The 21,601-nt window shown below is 36.7% G+C and overlaps 2 protein-coding genes across 2 annotated transcripts; one reads left to right on the top strand and one right to left on the bottom strand.

Annotated features, from left to right (window-relative positions):
- The first annotated feature begins 1,919 nt into the window (after window positions 1–1,919).
- LOC140760116 (phototropic-responsive NPH3 family protein NPY1-like) lies at window positions 1,920–6,713 on the top strand. Its single transcript, XM_073096942.1, has 4 exons — window positions 1,920–2,585; window positions 3,776–3,845; window positions 4,127–5,293; window positions 5,891–6,713. Exons 1-4 carry the CDS (start codon window positions 2,524–2,526, stop codon window positions 6,449–6,451), a joined length of 1,860 nt encoding a protein of 619 aa, XP_072953043.1. The 5' UTR covers window positions 1,920–2,523; the 3' UTR covers window positions 6,452–6,713.
- A 449-nt stretch (window positions 6,714–7,162) lies between these two features.
- Window positions 7,163–18,805, bottom strand: LOC140759907 (leucine aminopeptidase 1-like). The gene is made up of 10 exons (XM_073096602.1): window positions 18,449–18,805; window positions 17,042–17,459; window positions 16,666–16,860; window positions 16,317–16,542; window positions 15,447–15,573; window positions 15,227–15,322; window positions 14,642–14,719; window positions 9,771–9,831; window positions 9,076–9,263; window positions 7,163–7,695 (listed from the first exon to the last, which is right to left on the bottom strand). The coding sequence occupies exons 1-10, from the start codon at window positions 18,701–18,703 to the stop codon at window positions 7,567–7,569; spliced, it is 1,773 nt and encodes a 590-aa protein (XP_072952703.1). The 5' UTR covers window positions 18,704–18,805; the 3' UTR covers window positions 7,163–7,566.
- Between the last annotated feature and the right edge of the window lie 2,796 nt (window positions 18,806–21,601).

Raw genomic sequence — 21,601 nt, 5'->3', positions numbered from 1 at the left:
ACCGATATGGCGGGAAAATGCCAGTGCTCGAGTATCCACCCTTGTTGAACTTCGTCAACAACACACAGACAAAGGAGAACAACTCAAAAAATGTTAAAGAAAGAATAGTAGGGAGAGGACATGGCGCGTTAGCTAAAAAAGGAGATTCTTCCCTCGTAACCAACATGACTAGGGAAAGGGAGAGAGAGGAGATTGACGGCAGGTGGAAAACAGAGAGAAAGAGAGTTCTCGTAAGGAGGAGATGAAAAATATTTACCGAATGCTTAGAATAAAAACTTAATAAATGAGAAGATGGGTATATTAATAGCATAAAAATACAATATATTAAACTATGTTGACATTTAACAATTTTCTACTGATGAAATTAATTAAAAATTTGAAAAAAATAATGTTTTTTTACTAATAAGTTATCCCTAGACAATAATAATTATTAGTTTACTATAGCTTTCAAACCATAACCCAAAGTACTACGTAGGTGTCACATTTTTGAATAGGAGTCTAGATAAATAGTTTCCTACAATAATTTATGTACTAATTTAGCTTTTGAAAAGAGAGCTTTGTGAAATGCTTTATTATCCTTAATAAAAGCTACTCTAAATTATTAATAAGTCACCAATAGCATAATATTAAATACTTTAATAAATAATTTAGAAATTATAATAGAGCAGTTATAAATATTACCAGAGATAAAGAAAAAACTCAACTTAACCTTTGTGGATAATATGGAAGCCTATCTTTATTACATTATAATTAATATTTAGGTTAAACATATTTTACTCTAATGTATTTTAGACCAAAATTATTTCACTTTCTTTTAACTTTCAGCAAATCCGATTGTCTAACTTAAATAACTGTATTTTTATTAAATAGAATATATAAAGAAAAAGAAAAATGCGAAAATTAGTTTTTCTTTTATTATTTATAAGTCCGAAGTCTAGATATAGGCTCGACAAATGGCCAACTTTTTTAGATACAGAGACACTTATGCTCCAGTGGGTTTTTTTAGCTGCTTAGTCTAGGCTTCAAGCCGTATGCGTTGTTGAACAATTGTTTTGAAACAAACACAGCCGAGACCTATTTCAAGCCGTTGCATTGCTAAGCTGTTCCTCCAAGCTAATCATATTACTGAGCCATCAACCAAGTCAAGCTAAGCCATCCAACCATCCAACCATCAAACTATCAAATAATTTTTTCACAATATTATTTCGGGTTAGAGTTAACCCGTGATCGGAAAGTACCTAAAAAAACTGATTTTAATTCAGGTGAAATTTATTTAACCCTGAATACTTTTTCTTTTTTTTTTTCCTTTTAAACCCTGAATTTTTTGTGGATCCCGACAGTGAATAATGGTTAAAAAGGTCCTTTACGTGTACCCAAGTGGTCCATCTATAAAAAACCATCGATGATGTCAACGTATGTCAGCACGCAGATCCGTACTGTGGACATGTTTATAAAAGCGGAAATACTCTGTCGAGTACCAATCCATAAATAAGATGGGATCGAGGACTTATATACAAAGTTTTTTTTCTTTTACATAATAGTCACCGAAAATATTTTTAATATCATAATTAACCGTTACACTCGATAAGTTATCATAATTAGCATTGAAACCGATAGAGCTCTAGTTAATTATCATTCTATTATTTTAAATTGAAAGAGTCCAACAGATTTCAACGACAACTATAATAATAATAATTTCTAAAAATGTAATAAAAGATAATATTTGAAAAGTCTTCAGTGACCTTCCATTAATTAGCAGTGTGTTATATTTATCTATTATTTTCCTATCTGATATTGATTAATATTAACGGCAAGAAGTCATCCTGGTCCCCCCCCCCCCCTCCTCTCTTCCATTTGATCCCCACTCCAAGCCCACCACCACCCACAACTTTTCTAGAGGGAGAAAGAGAATTTTGAGAGAGAGAGAGAGAGAGAGAGAGAGAGAGAGAGTATTTTTGGGTACCTGAACAACGCCGCACCACCGAAAGCGACAACGGCTGCGAGCGAGCAAGAAGATCTTATTCTTCTCCGAAGCTCAAACACCCCCAAACCCACCCACACCCACCTCCTTTTGCATTACCAGAAAGCAAAGCTAAGGAGGAGAAGAAGAAGAAGGGAGTACTACTTACTACTACTACTACTATTATAACAACGTAGAGAGGAGGAGAAGAAGAAGAAGAGAGAGAGAGAGAGAGAGAGAGAGAGAGAGAGAGAGAGAGAGGCGGCGCGAGGAGTTATTGATCCCCATCACAGCACGGCACAAGATTCTTCATTTCTCCTCTTCCCGATACCCATCTCTCCGTTCTTTATGGTCTTCAACTGCAACGCACCGCCATACTAGTGACCAGTCCAGCAATCGCGGCTCTGCGTTTAATTCCCTCCTTCCCCTGTTTCCAAAGTTGGGTCTTTGAGAGGGAGAGGAGAGAGAGAGAGAGAGAGAGAGAGAGAGGAAGGAGTAAAAGATTGAGGGAGGTGGGTCTGAGAGAGGAAGTGGAGTCTTGGGGATTGAGTGGAGTGGGAGACATGAAGTTTATGAAGCTTGGATCGAAGCCTGACGCGTTCCAGTCGGATGGGAGCAACGTCAGGTGAGGCCTTTTCGTCGTTTCGTGATCTGGCTTCTCTTTGGAGTTGCTTGTTCTGTAACTATATGCGCTTGATTTGAATTGGGTTTCGATAAAAATGCCTTCTTTGATCAGAGACTAATGTTTTGTTCCTCAAATGTTTGTCTTTTTCCGCATTTGATCTTCTGGGTGCAGCTTTCGTTTGTCGTTGTTGAACTAAATGCTGATTTGTAATGCAGCAATAAGTATAATGAAAGAAGAAGAAGAAGAAGGTAAGTAGTAGTTTGCTATTGGGTGGGTGTGACACCTGCGATGCTTCGTTCTTGGATGCATTCTTCAAACAGGTGTTGGGATTTTGGAAGTTTGATGTTTTCTGAGCCATTCCTTGTTCTCTTTGGTCTATATCTTAAGCATGGATTGGGTAGTGGAAATGAAGCTAGTTCATTGGCTAGGAGGTGTTGCGGAATGAGGAGTATTTGACTTTTGCTTCCTCCGTGGTTAATTATTTACACAAGGGTGATTCTTCTCTGTGAATATTTTATATAAAGGTTAATTTGAGGCTCTAAATTCTGGAGATGTAGTCCACGAAAGTGGAACTCTTTGCCCATAGTTTGACCATTGAGATTTTTACCTATGCTATTAACTATTTCTAACATTTGCCAGTATTTGAAATCTTAAATTGCAGAAATAGTCCTATTACAGCATCTAAGGGCCGAAGTCTGTTATGGTTGAGAATTTCTGGTCAACCAGTGGATTTATGGATCAAGGCCTTGAGGGCCCTGAGGCATAATTAATGGTTGTCTAGTTGTCATTATTCTGTTGTATGAACTTTGGCATCTTAGATCCATGAATTTTTCTATAATCTTGTGTGGATTGAACATTTTCAAAGTTGGAGTAATGGGAGATTCCTTGGTATAGGTGTTTCAAGAGCAATAATGGAGTTAAGTTTACTTTTCATCAACATCATCCTTGGGTTTGTTCATTACTTGGTATTAACAAATGTTATACTTGGTAATGCACAAAATGCCACAAACAATTGATTTCAAATAGGTTTCCCAAGAACAATATATTTGAACTTTCTCCTCTCTCATTCCTTTGATAATAATCATTTGGTATTCTACCCATGTACTGCATTCAGCTTTTTCTCTCAACTGAATGTATTGTACCATTGCAAGCTTATGGTTTGATGCTCACATTTGAATCAATTCGTGCAGGTATGTGGTATCTGACCTAGCTACGGACGTCATCATACATGTTGGTGAAATCAAATTTTATTTACACAAGGTCATCTTCCTATACTCTCAAGTAGTAAACAAAATTAGAACTATCTCATAGAATTATGACTTGTGGCTTGATTTGATGGAATTATGCTGTGTAACTGATTGGACAGACACTTGGATGGTTCTCTTTTCATTGTTATTGGTAGTGAAGCTGTTTCTTTTTTCTGTATTGCCTTGATTTAGATTTTGTCTTGTCATAGTATGTTTTGCTATATCTGCTAACATAACATTACCTTCTACTATGAACATCTAATTGAAGTTTTCCATGATAATTACTTTTTGCAGTTTCCACTTTTATCGAAGAGTAGTCAGTTGCAAAGATTGGTCCTTAAAGCTAGTGAGGACAGCTCTGATGAAGTCTTCATGCATGATTTTCCTGGTGGAGCAAAGACTTTCGAGATATGTGCTAAATTCTGCTATGGCATGATTGTAACTCTCAATGCATACAATGTTGTTGCTGCTAGATGTGCAGCAGAGTACCTTGAAATGACTGAAGATATGGATAGAGGAAATTTGATATTCAAAATTGAAGTCTTCTTAAATTCCAGTGTCTTCCGAAGCTGGAAAGATTCCATCATTGTTCTACAAACCACAAAGGCTTTGTTACCTTGGTCAGAAGAACTGAAGGTGGTTGGTAGATGCATTGATTCCATTGCTTCTAAAACATCTGTAGACCCTGCTAATGTTAACTGGTCATATACCTATAGCAAGAAGTTGGCAACTTCCAATGAAATTATTGAAACTCAAGATCAGTTACGTACAGTTCCAAAGGATTGGTGGATCGAGGATTTATGCGAATTAGATATCGATCTTTACAAGCGAGTGATGGTTGCTGTGAAATCTAAAGGAAGAATGTCTGCTGATGTCATAGGAGAGGCCCTTAAGGCCTATGCAATTAGATGGTTGCCAGAATCTTATGATGCTCTGGTTGCTGATGACTACACAAAGAGGAACAAGACCTTGGTTGAGACTATTGTCTTGCTATTACCTGCTGATAAGGGCTCAGGCTGTTCTTGTAGATTTCTCTTGAAACTGTTGAAAATTGTTATCTTGGTTGGAGCTGATGAACAGTTGAAGGAAGAGCTTTTGGAAAGGATTAGTATGCAGTTGCACAAAGCTTCAGTAAAGGATTTGATGATTCCATCTAGATCACCAGCTGAGACTATTTATGATGTTGATCTGGTTCAAACTCTTATCATTAGATTTATGGTCAAGGCTGGGATCACTAATGATGCTGATTTTCTTGAGAAACATGAAAATGAGATGATTGAGTTAAATTTGGACCATGAATATCTTCTCACTATAGGAAATTTGGTCGACGGGTATTTAGCTGAGGTAGCCTGTGATCCAAGTCTTCCGTTGTCTAGCTTCATTGAACTATCAACATCAGTACCTGAAGCAGCTAGACCGATACATGATGGGCTCTATACAGCTATTGATATCTATCTTAAGGTATGTTCCGCAATCACGAAAGCATAAATGTTCAAAGAAAGACTCTGCTTTCTCACTTTTATAGAGTGGATATTGCATCACTTGTTATCTGTTTTATAGATGAGAAGTAGTCCTTACTCATTAGCACATCTCACTATCTTGGGGTTGATAGATCTTTCTTAGAGACGATTTTGCTGACGTCACTTTGGGGTATTTGGTTTCAAAAACATAGGCCTATTGTCCAACAATTAATGTTGAAATGCTTTCGTTTTTTAAATTTTAGAGTTGTGGATCATTGACTCTATAATGTAGATTGTATGCCATCTCACTTGCCTATATATGGATATGAAAAAGACTCCTCCAATTTCCCGTTTATGTTGTAATATTGCTAGCGTTGTTTCAGCATTGCCAAATTGTAGAAGCAATCTAGAAAAACATTAAAATTCATCTGCCATAGCAAATATGTCATTTTTCCTCGAGTTGCAGAAGAACTTCTATCTATACTTCCCTAAAAGTGTATGCAACTTTTTCTAAGCACACTAAGAAGACAATTATCATCCTTTATAATCTAATGGCTCTATTCTAAATTTTTACTTCCTCCCTTGTGATGATATTCAGGAGCATCCAAGTCTGACAAAGGCAGAAAAGAAGACGATATGCGCTCTAATGGATGTCAAGAAGCTCTCCACGAATGCATGCATACATGCTGCACAAAACGATCATCTGCCACTCCGAGTGGTCGTCCAAGTTCTCTTCTTTGAGCAGGTAAGAGCTGCAGCGGGTGGCATAACGGCTCCAACCCTTGATGCAGCACAAGGGATTACAAAGTGCACGTCGTATCTGGAAGAGGACTGGGAAGGACCGGGAATGGAGCATCCAAACTCCTTAAAGAAACAGGTTGAAAGCCAGAAGCAGGTTGAGAGCCTACAAGTCAAGGAAGAGTGCCACAACAATGGACAGCAGAAGAGTAGAAATAGTATTAAGGACCGAGGTGGTAGACTATTGCTATCGTCGCGGTCAAGGAGAATTTTCGACAAATTTTGGACAGGGAAGGGACATGGAGAGAACAACAAAAGTTCTGAGACATCCGGGAGTTCTCACAGCCCGCCGACATCAGTGAAAGTTAGAGAAGTAAAACATTCTGTCACTCCAAAAAGCAGGAGAAATTCTGTTTCATAGGGCTCTTTCCTTCCCCTTTCTTTGGATCCTCATCTTTGTCCTAGGGATGTACAGAAAGGAGAAATCTTTCAGCTGACAGGAGTAGATCCATGCATTTCTGCTAACATTTTTTCTCTCTTTTTGTACTTCTCCATCTTCTAGTAGGGGGAGGGATGGGCTTAAGCAGTTAACTGTGTGCTGCTTTTGTGTGCCTTTTCTTTGTAAATTCACTTAGTCTAGTACTATTTTGGGAAGTGGATGATAAATTGTTCTCCAAAGAGTATATCTAGGCTATCTAGCAAAAGAATGATTTCCTTGCAACTGTCATGCTTAATATAATTAAATTGAAGTTATATATTTTGTTTGTATAAACAATGTGTAATAAATACCTGATGTGTGGAGCATAAAACTAGAATTATGCTATCATGAATTATTTGTAGCTTAGGAAAATTAAATATCTTATTAAGATATTTGATTTAGATTCATCGTGAGAATGATTAAGAAAATCCAAAACAAGAATCAGATGTATTTAACCTCAACAACATGGCGCAGGCAATCAATCAATATATGATTGATCTAATAGTTCATTCACATCTAGAGCATCTTTGTTAGAAGAATCAAATGACAGCAAGACTGACCTAAATTCATGGCAAATCTTGTTCAAAAGTCAAAAGTTCTATGAATGATAATATTGGTAGAATACAGTACTGGTAGGATTCGGAGAATGAAGGATAAGAAAGCTAATTAAAGGCAATTCTTTGTTTATGCAGTTTTTCTGTTCATTGCTAATTTGTATCATGTCAAGAGTAATGTCTTGATAGATGAGGCTCACACATAACAAAGATAGCCATATCTGGTTGTTTCACAAAAAGGATGTTTACAAGACAATAGAACACCAGATCATGATTCGGGTAACACACCATTCAGCGACAACCATCAAATATCTCATTAAATTATCAGCAACAGAGAAGGATAAACAGAAGTGCCATTGTTTATTAACCAAGCTGGATGAAAGCACTGAAGCATATTGTACTCTCTTCCTGTCGGAATTTCTTTATAAGCTTCAATGGTATGACAAGCCCTTGTACAGACTTGCGCACTCTGCCCTCTTGAGATTAAGCAAACTTCAATCTGATCTAAGAAGAGTTTTTCAAAACCCACTCTACCAAGGTTGATACGCCAAACCCAGTGGCAGCTCGTTTCTTATCATTCCACACAGGCCCTGCCATATCTATATGCATCCACTGGACCTTCTCATCGACAAACTGCAAATAAACAACTCCAATTTCAGTTTGATGAGTACCATCAGTTACATTAAAGTAGATTGTGCATGAAGTAGATCACAAATTGTGGCTTTTGGATATGTTTCTGGCCTTCATTCTTTGAGATTTAAATATAAATATTTAAAAGTAGTGGTGATTGGCAGTTTCGACGCCAGAAGGGTAGACTGGAAGTCCAAGATAGTTGAGAGGGAGATTGTTTAACTTGGAGAAGTGTCCTAAGTAGTATATTCCATTCTATATCATTCTAATCATGATCTTAATTTATAGCAAAAGAATACAGGTAAAAGACTGTATGCATACAATTAGTTTAATTCATTCATCACTTTTCTCCTTGATTCAATGCCTGAGGTTGCATAATAATCCGTTGAGGCATTGATATGACCAGAGGCACTGGTTAATACGACCAGAAGTAGTGGTTAGCCTTCGAGCTTTACAAGGTTGGATGGAATCAGGGGAGAAACCCACATAAATTTCTTCCCAAGATTGGATTAAAGGGAATTATCTCCTACAAGATCTGAGATAAGGTTATGCAAGAGAAAAATCTGGATGCAGGATTCCTCTCCAGTGCACGAAGTTTTCTCTTTCTTTATATGACTGTGGTTGCATAATAACCCATTGATATGGCCGGAGGTACTGGTTAGTATCACCAGAAGTAATGATTAACCTTTGAGTTTTATATGGTAAATTTCTTCCCAAGATTAGATTGGAGGGAGTTATCTCCTACAAGATCTGAAATAAGATTATGCAAGAGAATAATCTGGATGCAGGATTGCTCTCCACTGTACCAAGTTTCCATAATTGTATCATAGTGGACTCTTTCTATGGGTTCTCTCTTTCCTCTTACTGAGGCCCTGGCTAATATATTAAGAGGGAGTAGGAAGGACACAGAGGGACACATGAAGAGTCCTACAAGAGGGAAGGGACAACTTCTCTCTCAAATCACAAAAAGAAGAAAAGAGAACTCCAAAATCTATGTCAATTTCCTCTCTCTTTCCAAATAATGAAAAAAAGAGGAATCCCTCTCTAGTCTCTCCAAGCCGGACGAAGCTGTCATGGGATGAACCAAGTGGGGAGAAAATGAACAAATTAATTGGGATAATACGTGGGATTGTTCTTAATAAGAAATCAGTCATCTTGGGGATCCTACGTTTCATTAACTGATTCAAGAATTCCACATTCTAAAATTGTTTTGGTTTTACATTGAGATACCAATCATATCCTTTGGATGATCAATCATCGTGAATTTAACTATACTAATTAGTCTACTCTAAGAAGCTTGTATTGAAATGGTCGATTATGGAACTTCCCAGCCTAGATAATTAACTCAAATAAGAAAAGGACGATAACAAAGGGCAAACAAACCTGTTTCAAGAAAAGTGCAGCTGTAATAGCACCACCTTGACGACCTCCAGTGTTAACCATATCAGCTACACCTGATTTCATTGACTCCCAATAGCTTTCCTCCAATGGCATTCGCCAAAACTTCTCTCCTGAGACATCTGATGCCTCTGAGACCTCATTCGCTAGTTCATCACTGGGTGTGAAAAATCCTGTAAACAAAATAATCTTCAGGTTTGGCCCAAGGAAACAACGTGTCCACACTAGTTTGCTTACAGAATCTCAACATAATCATAGTTCAGTTCAAAGCAAAAGCTCTTATAGGTCACAGAAGTACAAATAGACTCATCAGAAAACAAGGTCACTAGGAGAGTGGAAATAACTCAAGATCCATTTCAAGCTTCAACTGTGAACAGAATGTGAGGACCATAATGAACTAAGAGTGACCGCACTGAGTCTTGAGAGGTGTAGGACATTAACATGCCCCAAAATTGGAAGTACTGAATAAATTATATTACAACTCAAATTGACGTAGAGACCAAGCACTGCCACACATCTATAGGTCTCTCATTTTCCTTTTAGTAGCTAGTTATTATAGCAGATTAAGTACTTTCGTCAGCTGTTTCCTTGTGATTATTACTTATTAGCACAAACTGGACTACAAAGTAAAAGATCAGTTCCAGTAAAAGCAGAATAGGTCAAGGATAAATAAGTTTCACCTGCAATATTAGGCCCAAGAGCAACAATACAAGCACCAGTTAGTGTTGCCAAATCAATTACCTGCAAGCAACAATGACAGAAATGTCAATAAAACTTGCAACAAGCCTAGACGAAAATATGGTTCACTGAAAAACCAATCCTTTGGTAAAGCTACCCATTCTTCTTAGTTCTTAAATAGATATACATTCTTTATTTGCATTTACATCTTCATGAAGGTGATCATTGCTGCAACAGCCATTAAGAGATTATTTATTTCACATGTATGTACACTTCTAATTGATTCAGTTCACAAAAAAAAATTTCTGTTTAAAAATTGAAGACAAATTGCCCCAGAACCCACATAAGCAGGGGCCTTGTGCATACAACCTATCCTTTTTCTCCTGCCTCCTTTAATAAATACACAAACTTAAGGTGGAACAAGTCTAATTTTTCTTGTATTGCTTCTCCTTGCATATAGTGATCCTCTTTCTGAAGCCATTTGGTGTATATGATTTCTGTTGACATCTAAAAGGACTTGGAACTCGGATGGTGGTCACCTTTAGTTTACATGTCCTAGTGACAATCCGGGTATGCAATTTGTTTGGTGTTCATTTGTTGTTCATCACCACCAAATCATAGATAGGATGTGACAAATATGTTGTGCTGCTTCAAATGCCCTGGTTATTGTGTTTTGGCTTCACTATTATTAATCTTATTTTATTTTATCTGATGTATAACAGATTAATCAAAATAGGACTAAATCTAAACTACTGTTAATGGTAGATGACAGCACTTCTCTAAGGATTATAGCACTTCTCCAAGGATTAACTATATTATAAGCGAAATTGAATGGTATTGATGCATAGTAACATACTCTAACTCATACCAAATGACGACGACCATGCCACAGGCACGGACCGCGCCAACTACTTGCTAACACGGCACATGTGCCGTGCCGCAAGAGAGGGAGAATGAGCTTGCCGCTTGATGTGATTCGGACTAGATCGGATCACCTTGAAAGACATTGGGCTGATAGATCAAGTCTAGTTTTCTTATTTATTATTCTTATGTGGTTTAGTCAAAGTTTTACTATGTTAGGATTTTATTTAATTAGTTAAATCCAGCTTTGCGCAGTTTCGAAAAAATATTTACCGAATATTCTATATATATCCGAATAATATCAAACCAGTTGGATAAGATCATTAACTTCTAGGTCTACAACTTTGGTATTCACGACTTCTCTAGATTCGAAATCTATCTGCGGCAAAACGAAGAGTAATCTGAGAAGATAAGGAAGACTGATTTAGTTAAATTTGTTTTAGATTTTTTGATTTAATCTCTATAAATAGGGCCTTATGGCTTGTATCTTAGGCATGCTTGGAATAAAAGATTAATTGGCTTTTGCCCTGGTATCTCTCTTAACTAGGTCGTCGACCTCTACATCTCCCTCCTCTCTCTTCACCAACCAGCACTATCTCTTTTGTTAGCACGGTCTCGTCTAACTTTTAATCTCCCTTTGTTGTTGATCCCCCTAATCCCGTAAGGCAAGCCTACTTCTCCCCCTTCATCTCTTTATCTTAATCGTCTCTATCTTCTGTATGGTTTTTACCACAGTTGTAGGCTAATCATAGCCTTCAACCATTTATCGCATCTGCATCCGTATCTACAAACCACCACCACCATCATCGATTGTCAAGTCCCTTTCATCAACTACTTGGCTTCCACTCCATCATCACCTCCATCCTAAATCTAGGAATGCATGTCTCCACCCGCGAATCCCAAATCCTATGCATTACTGCTACAAATCGAATTAAGCCGGTTCGTAACACCGCCACCGTCGACCTTGCACTCACTGTTTATCGCCGCGTGCCGACCTTGTGCTCACCACTGGCACTTTTGCCTGCTCGCCGCTCGTCGCATCAGGTGTCATAACCCGAGTAGGAAGAAAGGGTGAGAGTGAAACAATCCGACCCGATCCGATCCCTTACTCTCACCCTTTTCTTCCTCCTTGGGCTAGGGCACCCGATGCGACAAGCGGCCAAAAACGGCGAGAGTGGCAAGTGGCCCAAAGCGGCAAGCAGACAAGAGCGGAGAGTGGAGAGCGGCGAGCAAGTAGTAAGCGGTAAAGTTGCTAGGAGGGGTGCTGTGTGGCACCCCTCATGCCACATGCCGGCACACCGCCGGCACGGTAAGTGTCGACTGACATGTCCTGTGCTAGTCGACACGGCCATCGATGATACCAAATACTCTCAAGCATGTATTTGAGTGCTGAATGGCATCAAATAAGAAACACCGTATTAGTAAGCATATGTGCTCGTATATTTATATATGGATTTGCAATATTATTGATTACATCATTTTTCTAGGGATTAACCACATAATAAGTGAAATTGCATGGTATTCATGCATAGAACCAAATGTAACATACTGTAATTCATGCCAAACACTCCTCAGGCATGTATTTGATCTCTTATCTATTTTTGATTTATCTAATGTATAGCAGATTAATCAAAATATGATAAAATCTAAACTACTGATAATGATAGATTACACACTTCTCTAAGGATTATAACACTTTTCTAAGGATTAACTATGTAATAAAAGAATTTTGAAAGGTAATTATGCACAGTAACATATTCTAACTTATATCACATACCCAAGCATGTATTTGAGTGCCGAATGACATCAAATAAAAAACGCCATATTAGTGGGAATATATTCTAGTATATTTATATATGGATTTGCAAGATTTATTAGCTGATTACATCATTTTCTTAAGGATTAACCTATAAATAAGTGAAATTGCATGGTCTTCATGCGTAGAACCAAATGTAACATACTGTGACTCATGCCAAACACTTCTCAAGCATGTATTTGAGTGTCAAACGCATCAAATATGAAAAAATTGAATTAATGAACATATGTTCTAGTATTTTTATTTGTAGATTTACACCATTTATAAGCGGATTGCAACATTTCTCAATGGATTGCAGCATTTTTCTAAGGATTAACCATATAATAAGTGAAATTGCATGACTTTGATGCATAGAGCCAATTCTAACACACTTAAACTCAAATGCAAACACACCTCAAGCATGCATTTGAGTGTTGATAGCACCAAATAAAGAAAAACACCGTATTGCTGGGTATATGTGCTTGTCTACGGTTTGTGAGGATATACAACATGTTTCTACAGATTTACAACATTTTTTCTTCGGATTTAACAGTAACAAGTGAGTATTAAACATATAATAATTGAAATTACATGATATCATTGCATATGACCAAAACCAATATTCTCTACCTCATACCAAGTACTCTCCAAGCAAATTTTTAAGTCCTAGATGGCTTGAAAGAAGAAAAAACTGCTACATTTGTGTATGGATAAGCCAATTTGCACATTACATATTTAATCTGCACTTACTCTATATAGGATAAACTAGCATTAGTATAACCTAATCCACTGCATCTATGAACACGATAATGGCGGGCCTGTTTAGATAAAATGATGATAGGAGAAAGCACAGTTCTATTTATTGATTTCAAGATCAGAATTGGATGCTTGAAAAAACGATACATATTAGCCATATTGGCTATATTGGCCTTCTATTTCGGATTATTCGGATTGAAAATTGGCCATATCGGCAGATTCCTTTCAACTACAAATCAGGATTGACTGATATTTCAATCCATGGGAGAAAGTAAGGAAGAAGAAGAGTATTTAATATATTTATTTTCATAAGGTATCATCTTATCCGAAGAAAAATATAGTTTCTTGTTTTCGAAGGACAAACTAGCACTAGTTAGGTCTCTCTTTCTACACCCAAAAGTACAGTAGGGCCACTTTAGTCTAAAAAGAGTCAATTGGATTCTCTTGCGGAAAACCAAAATTGGGAAAATGCACAAAACAAAAAACAACTTTGTTTTTTTTGCACAAAAGCTCCAAAGAAAACCAAAAGTGGGTAAATGCGCAAAACAAAAAGCAACTTCAGTTTTTTGTGCAAATCACTCAAAAGAAAATTACCCCGGGCAAAGAGAAAATAAAATATTAAAAAATAAAAAAATAAAACAATGAAAAAATAGAAAGAGGAAAGAAAAATCCTAACTCCATGTTCACTCTTTTACCTCCTAAGCTATCTTCAACCAATATTTCAGTTTTCAAGTAATTTAGTAGCAACTTCACCACGATATTGCTTTTAATTCTCTCTTCTCAAGATCTCTCCCTTCCAATCTCTGTCAACCTCTCTCCCACAAATGGTCCAAGTGTGCATAAATATTCAGCACAATTTTGTAAAAACTACTTTTTGATGGGGATTTTGATAGTTTAGGGTGTCTTAATATTGATCTTTTTTTTTCCTTTAGGAGACCCAAGTGATACTAGATCATAGTTTTAGCCTTTTAGGAGTCTAGGAAATAATTTATGATTTATTTCTCTGTAAATTTTGCTGGAATTCTGTTTGAGACTGATAGCTAGTTAGAATTTAGAACATAACTATCTTTATTTAAATATTAAACTCCAAACCCTTTTGCAGTATATACAAGGATTCTAACTTATCCAGTACAAAAATTAATTTAGTAGCAAGTAGCAAGTATTCATAGTTCTTTCAATTTAATTCTCAGCCATTTTGAACACCCCAGCTAGTTTATGCATAATTACTTCACTCTAGATCCTAATTTGCAAATTTCCTGTATGGATAAATAATATAATAAAATATCTCCATTCTCCAAACTTCAAATACTAGCATTCCTTTTGGCTGAAATTAGAATTAAGAAGTCATTACTGCTAATTACCAGAAATGAATGCAAACAACAAAAATGATAGATTGTTCCAAAGGTCAAGAAATTAAATGATTCAATAAGGTAAAACATTATCCATGTGAGAAGCTAATACCTTTTCAACACCTTGGTTACATGCATAGACCAAAGCATCAGCAAGTGTAAGCCTTCCCTCAGCATCAGTGTTATTCACCTGAAATAAATGTAACAAAAACAAATTTTCACCAGTATTATCTAAAACAACCATGGATGGAAAGATATTGATCTAATGAAACAGAGGAAGCCTAAACATAAGTATCCTATTACACAATTAATGCAAAAGGACAACAAATGTCTAAGCATAAAACATATGCTCCATCAATAGAAATCAACTACTTTCTTTATTACAGTCCATTGACATTAAGCACCACCAGAATTTCGTCAGTAGCTCTCATGATGCATGGTGGATCATGAGTTGTTAATGATGTTCCAAACAAATACATGAACAAAACATCATGAATCCAATACTAAAAATTAGCACCTGAGATTGTTGAAAAATCCTTAATTATAAGAGAATCTTGAATGACATGGACATAATAACACAAGTTAAGCATCCATAGAAAACAGATATGAATTTTTAAAAAAAGTATAGGAAAAAGGCATCATCAGCAAAATGTTCCTTTAATATATACATTAAATACCTAATCAGAGGGAATTGTACCTCAATTGTTTTTCCATTAGAAGCTGTGAGTATGTCACCTGGTCTCATGCCAGTGCCACTGATCATATTTTCACAGGCAGCAACAATAAAATGAATCTGGAAACAGATAACAATTAAGAATACAGAGAATATCACAATTGCATGAAATTCCTTTACAATTTGTATATATATCATGAAAGAATATGCCTTTCAACTGATATCTAATGGGAAACCAAAATACCTCTACTCCAGGAGGTTTGATTTGACCTATGGCTTTTGCTGCACCAAATACAGCTGCAGAACCTCCCATATCAAATTTCATCAATTCTATCATGCAACCTGGTCCAGTCTTTATGTTGTAACCACCGCTATGATAATGGAAAAAAAAGAAAGGTTAGGCAGCCCCACGTCAATGATAAGTTTGACAAGCTTCTTGCCTTGCTAATCAGATGCACATTTCTATTATCAGAAGAGTTTCATGTCAAAATTATGCCAGCAAAGAATAACTAATCCTGCCCAAGGACAGTAATATGTATAGACAGTTAGCATTTTTATGAAATGCAACTATTACAATTAGCAATTTGACATTTTTATGAAATGCAACTATTACAATTAGCAATTGAAGAACAAATAATTCTGTAATTTCAATCATAGTTCAAAGTTTTGGCTTAGATTTCAGTCACCCAAAAAACATTTCTGTAGTTTTTGTCATCAACTCTAGACATTTATGTAGTTTTCATCATTTCCACTCTAATTTTGGTGGTTTCGCAAACACAAAAAGATCTAACCACTACCAAATGAAAGGTGGAAAATAGAAGAACATCAACAACATTTGCAACATTTTTATCATATCAAGAAAAATTGTTTTCATGTACATTTCAGCCTGTTTTTGGTTCACTGAAAACATATTGTTCATTACTGAAACCAACAGAATTGCTGGTCTAAGAGGCTGCAGGTTTTGCAAACAGTTTCAGATTGGCTGCAGCTGAAACCAGTACATTTTGGGGAAACTTCAAACCAAGATTTCAGTTTCTTGTCATCAAAATAAATGGCATCTAATATCTAGATATCGAAAGTACACTATTTTGGTATCAAGAAAATGGACATGTACCTATCAAAAGTTAACCCTTTCCCAACGATAGCTAACTTCCTCTTCACATCACCGCTTGAGGGTTTATAACATAAGTGAATAAAGTGAGGGGGGTTTGAAGATGCTGCAGCAACACCTAAGTATGAACCCATCTTCAGTTCTTTGCACTGCTCAGCGTCTAATATAGTTGCAGTAAAAACATCACTGTACAATGAAGCAACTTTTGAAGCCTCCTCTGCAAGTACACCTGGAAGGCAAGAGAGGCTATTACAAGAAACTTCACTCATTTGAGGGGACAAAAGTCACCGTTAGGAAGCAAAAAGGAGGTGGCAAATTACACCTCAATAAGCATAAACTAAGCTATACTAACCAGGGGTAAGAACATTTGCTGGTGCGTTTACTAGCTCTTTTCCAAAAATCACTCCTGAGCAAACATCACTTGCATACTTAAGTTTCTGGTTCAGTTCCGGTCCACTACCAAGGCCAATAATGTCCACAGCTTTAAGTTGTGCTTTTTTGGACTCCGATTTAAACCTGTTGTCTTCATACACCCCTAGCACAATTCCTACAAATCACACTAGATGGGATGTCTAAGGTGATCCAATAGTCAATCCAGTAAATATTGAATGTGTTATCCCATTAGATACAATCTTTTGTTTTATTATATTACTCTATAATTCTAAGAACATTAAGTCATAATACTATATGCTAGATCAAGTTGTTGGAACTTGGAAGCTGGAACCTACCAGAAGCGATTGCTGAGGCAGCACTTAGTTTGGACTCTTCTGAAATATCACTAGCAGAAGCAAGAAGAATAGCAACATTACTTGCTTGAGAACCCTTTGCAACAGCTGCGACAGCCTCCCCAATACCTCGATATGAAGTTGTAGCGGATTGAGAATGCTGCCCAAGCCCAACTAGACCTATTCTTTTGAAACCAAAGCCTGGTAGCCGGAGAATAGTTGACTGTCCAGCTTTTCCAGTAAAATCTTCTTCTGCAGAAGTTTCTGCCAGAAGACCGCCCAGCTGCTCATCCAATCTTTTCAAGGTTGAATTCTCAAATTTTGAATCCGAGTCTTTTGACATGTCCTTCTCTGAGACAGCCACTGCAAGTATATCTCCTTTCCATTCCGCAAAATCAATCTCCTTGGCAGAAAAAGTGATCTACAATAACAAAAGACAGAATATTTCAGATATCACAACTGAACATAAGGAATTGTATAATTACCAAAAAACAATTAGTGGCTGACAGATCAAATAATGAATTAAGAGGACTAGCAAGGAAACTATCAGAGGACTTGAGGATGATATGACTTGCTGCACAACAACAAGCAACTCCATATCTTTGAATCATCAGGACTCCAAACGAACCGAAGGGAACGGATGCTTATTAATTGAAATGGCCATAGAGAGTAAAAACGAATGAAAGATGAAATCAAATGAGAAGATTTAATTCACAACTCAATTCTGAAACACAGAATAATCCAACAAAAAGAGTAGAAACAAAACCAGATCAAACAACCGCCGTGCACGCGGATCCTGACAATACAGTGATTAAGCCAGATCAAATAATAATAACGTGCCAGACCAAGATCTGAAAATAACTTACCCATAAAGAGATGCATGACTCATCATAACACTCAATACCCACTTCCACAATCAAACAGAAGTTAAAATCTGATGAAGACCGATATTAAATATTTAACTAACTATCCCCAACTCGAATCCAAAAAAGATGAAGCATCCAGTATCCATCGTCCAGGAATTCCACAAACACCTGCCGTCCAAACACAACATATAGATAAAAAGAAAACAAATTGGAAAAAAGGAGGGAAAAAGAATGCCATTATATCGCTCAATACCCACATCCGAATCCAAAGAAAGACACAATGTTGAAAAGAATAAAATTTAAAGCCTACAATCCCGGGCTTAAAAATTCATCTGCTACAAATTCCATCAAACAACTCGCATCAATCATCAACAACTTTCTTTTTTCTCAAAAACACTCAGCGCCCACATATAAAATGCAAGGACAAACAAAAATTAAAAAACCCAAAGTATACGTCGCCTAGGAATTCCATCAAACACCTGGCTTGCAAAGACCAGCACCGATACTACGAGCTAAAAGAACCCGACTTGGCAAATGAGTAGACCTGAGGGGCCTCCACGACATTGGGTTTCGTCAGGCCAAGAGCGGCGCGCGTGGCGGCGGCGGAGTGCGCCATGCGATGCCGGTGGCGAAAGTGGCGGCGCGGAAGAGAAGAGGAAAAGGCCGAGGAAGAGGAGAAAGGGTGGCGATGGCCGGCGAATCGGAGGAGCACGGAGGAATGGCGAACGGAGCAGAGACGAAGGCGAGATGCGAAGATAGTAACAGCGGCAGCAGCAGCAGCACAAGTAGAACTAGCCATATTCTGTTAGCGTTGGGCCGCCTCCGTTATCGAATCAGTTGGCTAATCGTTGGATTCGACCGCAAACCTTGGTAGGCCGTGATTTGGGTAGTTCCGGTTGGCTCGTAGGATAAACATGGACAATAGTAATTTTTTTCTTTTGTTTCAATGATACTAAATACGGGTATTTCAAAAAGAAAATTCTTTATAACTTTTAAAATAGTAGAAATAATACTTTCTCTATAACTAAGAAAGTCATAGGTTTAACTCCAACTCCAAATAATAGCTGGTCGAGCTTAAGTGCATCTCTGTTAGTGGAACCCAATTTGATGATTATGCTTAAATTTACCTAGATAATTGAAAAAAAAAAGTCAACGTTAATATGACCTAATTATTAAATGAGTTAAAATAAATTATTTATTAAATTGTTATATAGGTAACATGTGTAACTCGTTTAACAAACAAGCTAAATAGCGTTGATGGATTAAATTAGTTACCCAAGTTATTTAAGTCATAAATGAAAATTTAAATAATAAACAAGTAATTCGAATTGTATATATCTGTATTTGCTTTGTGAACTTGTAAAAATTTGTGATATTATTCAAATCTATAGTATAATAAGTATATGTATATGTATATGTATATGTATGAAAAGTAGATTAAAGATTCACATACAAATACAAAAAGACATTTTTTATATCACTATTTTAATAATATTTTGAACTATACAAATATACGAATATTAAGTCACATATTATTCTTCTACTCAAATATGTATCTACATAGATTATCCAAATAAAAAAGTTCAACCATACCCAACAAAAATTACAAACTAGTCTGCATTAGATTTTATTGACCTGTTACAAAAATTACAAACTTGTCTTATTCAATAATTTAGATAGTGATTATCTCGAGGTACGACTTTACTTTATATAATTAACCACAAGCAATGTGACTAATATCTTATTATTGTTGAATTGTTATAGGGCTTAACCCTTGCCACAAGCAATGTGACTAATATCTCTCTCATGAGTCTCCTTGTTTACCATTCCTCCTTCCTTATTCTCTTTTTTTCTCTCTTCTTTCTCCTCTATTTTTGTTTTGAGCAAAGTTCACTGAGTTTCCTACAATATGTCTTAATTACTTACTGTTAGTAATTTCATGTTTTTAACATGAATTTTTATTAACTTTGAGCTAAGTTTTAAGTGGGGCCCACACATTATTAATGATGGTTTAATGGTGGAATTAATTTAGCTCAAAGTGTACTTTATTGTCAAATATTCACTTAGTCAAATCCATGAAGAGAAGTGAATGAAAATTGGCTCTAAAGTGGGTATCATGGCAATGGAAAATAAAGAAAATGAAGTTTAGTACCATATTGGATATTTGAGAAATGTTAGTATGATATATAAGTAATAAACTTCTTATGGGCTTTGGGCTGGTAAAGGTTACTATGCAACTTAACTCACACACACGCGCGCCGCTCGGCTCGGTTCGGTTCGGTTCGCACGCACGGGTCAAGTCCAATTTTAATTTTTGCCTGATACGAGTTCAAATCTGGTCTGTAAATTAGTTTCTGATCCGAATTGGTGCATCCATTCGGTGATTTTGCATACCTCTATAAATAGGCTGTCAGTCTGCATAATTAAAGAACATTAGAGAAGATAACTTGGTTCATTCCTTCTAGAGTCGAGTCTGCATCCGAAAGAGAGTACAACACAGTTCAAGTTCAATCAAGGCATTAGAAAGCTGCTTCCTTTCCAGTGCAAGGCAGTCGTTGTATCCTAGGAGACCGACGTCCACTGTTCCAGAAGCAATCGGTGGAGGGCGAATTGGTCTTAAGGAGATAGTGTCCAACACTAGACTCGACTATTCAGAATTCTATATTCTGTAATCTGTAAGTTATTTATATTACTTTGATCGAATTTATTGTAACTCTTTGGAATCAGATTGTTACCGCCAACACTTACCTCTTATTTCCCTTGTTTGGCTAGCTCTCTTCATAGAAGGCTCCAATTGGACCACACCCTTCTCCTCTTTAGCCTTGCCATCTCTTAGCATTGCTATGTCGCACCTGCACTTAACCACCTCCTTGTTCGCCTCCTTTTGATCTTGCTCGTTGCTCCTCCAACTTCTCGTGCAGCTCCACTGCCTTCTTGCATTGTCCTGCTGCCCCTATACAGTCTCTTGCCATATTGTTGTTAAGAGAAGGTGATGGAAAACTCAAGAGAAGAAGATTGTTCTCTTAATACAAGATGAAGTAGATAAAAACTTTAAACTTCTCTTGCCATATTGTTGTTAAGAGAAGGTGATGGAAAACTCAAGAGAAGAAGATTGTTCTATTAATACAAGATGAAGTAGATAAAAACTTTAAACTTTTCTTGATTTTCTTGCACAAGATAAGACCATTTATATTTAGTGTTTGCATGACTCGTAGATATACTACATGACTCTTAGTTATCATTATATGACTCTTAGTTATCATATATAACTCTTTTGATTTTCATAATCTAGAGAATCTAAAAATTACTATCATTCAAAGGCATAGAAAATACTAAGAGTCACATCAAAACCAAAGCATCATTCTTGAATTCTACACTAGCCAATTAATCTAATCAACTAGTCAAATAGCTTAATATTCTAACAATTATTGCTACCCTGTTGCCCGTATTCTACTGTCATCTTCTGTCACACTAGATTTTTATTAGATGTTTCTTCGATTATTGTTGCTGCGCCATGCTCATCCTACACTTCGTCGCTCCTATTCTTAGCCACCTTTGTTCGCTCGCCCTGCCACTCTCTATTGGATCAATGCCTTGTCACCGAATCTAAATCATTTTGGTTTTATTTTATTATTGTTGTTTGCTTGGTTGGGGAATTTCTTTTTCAAGTTAAAGATTTGAAGGGCCATCTCTTTGA

Source organism: Typha angustifolia, chromosome 5, assembly GCF_048772165.1.
Source record: "Typha angustifolia cultivar Huaian chromosome 5, ASM4877216v1, whole genome shotgun sequence".
Classification (NCBI taxonomy): domain Eukaryota; kingdom Viridiplantae; phylum Streptophyta; class Magnoliopsida; order Poales; family Typhaceae; genus Typha; species Typha angustifolia.
This window is presented reverse-complemented; position numbering and strand designations above follow the sequence as displayed.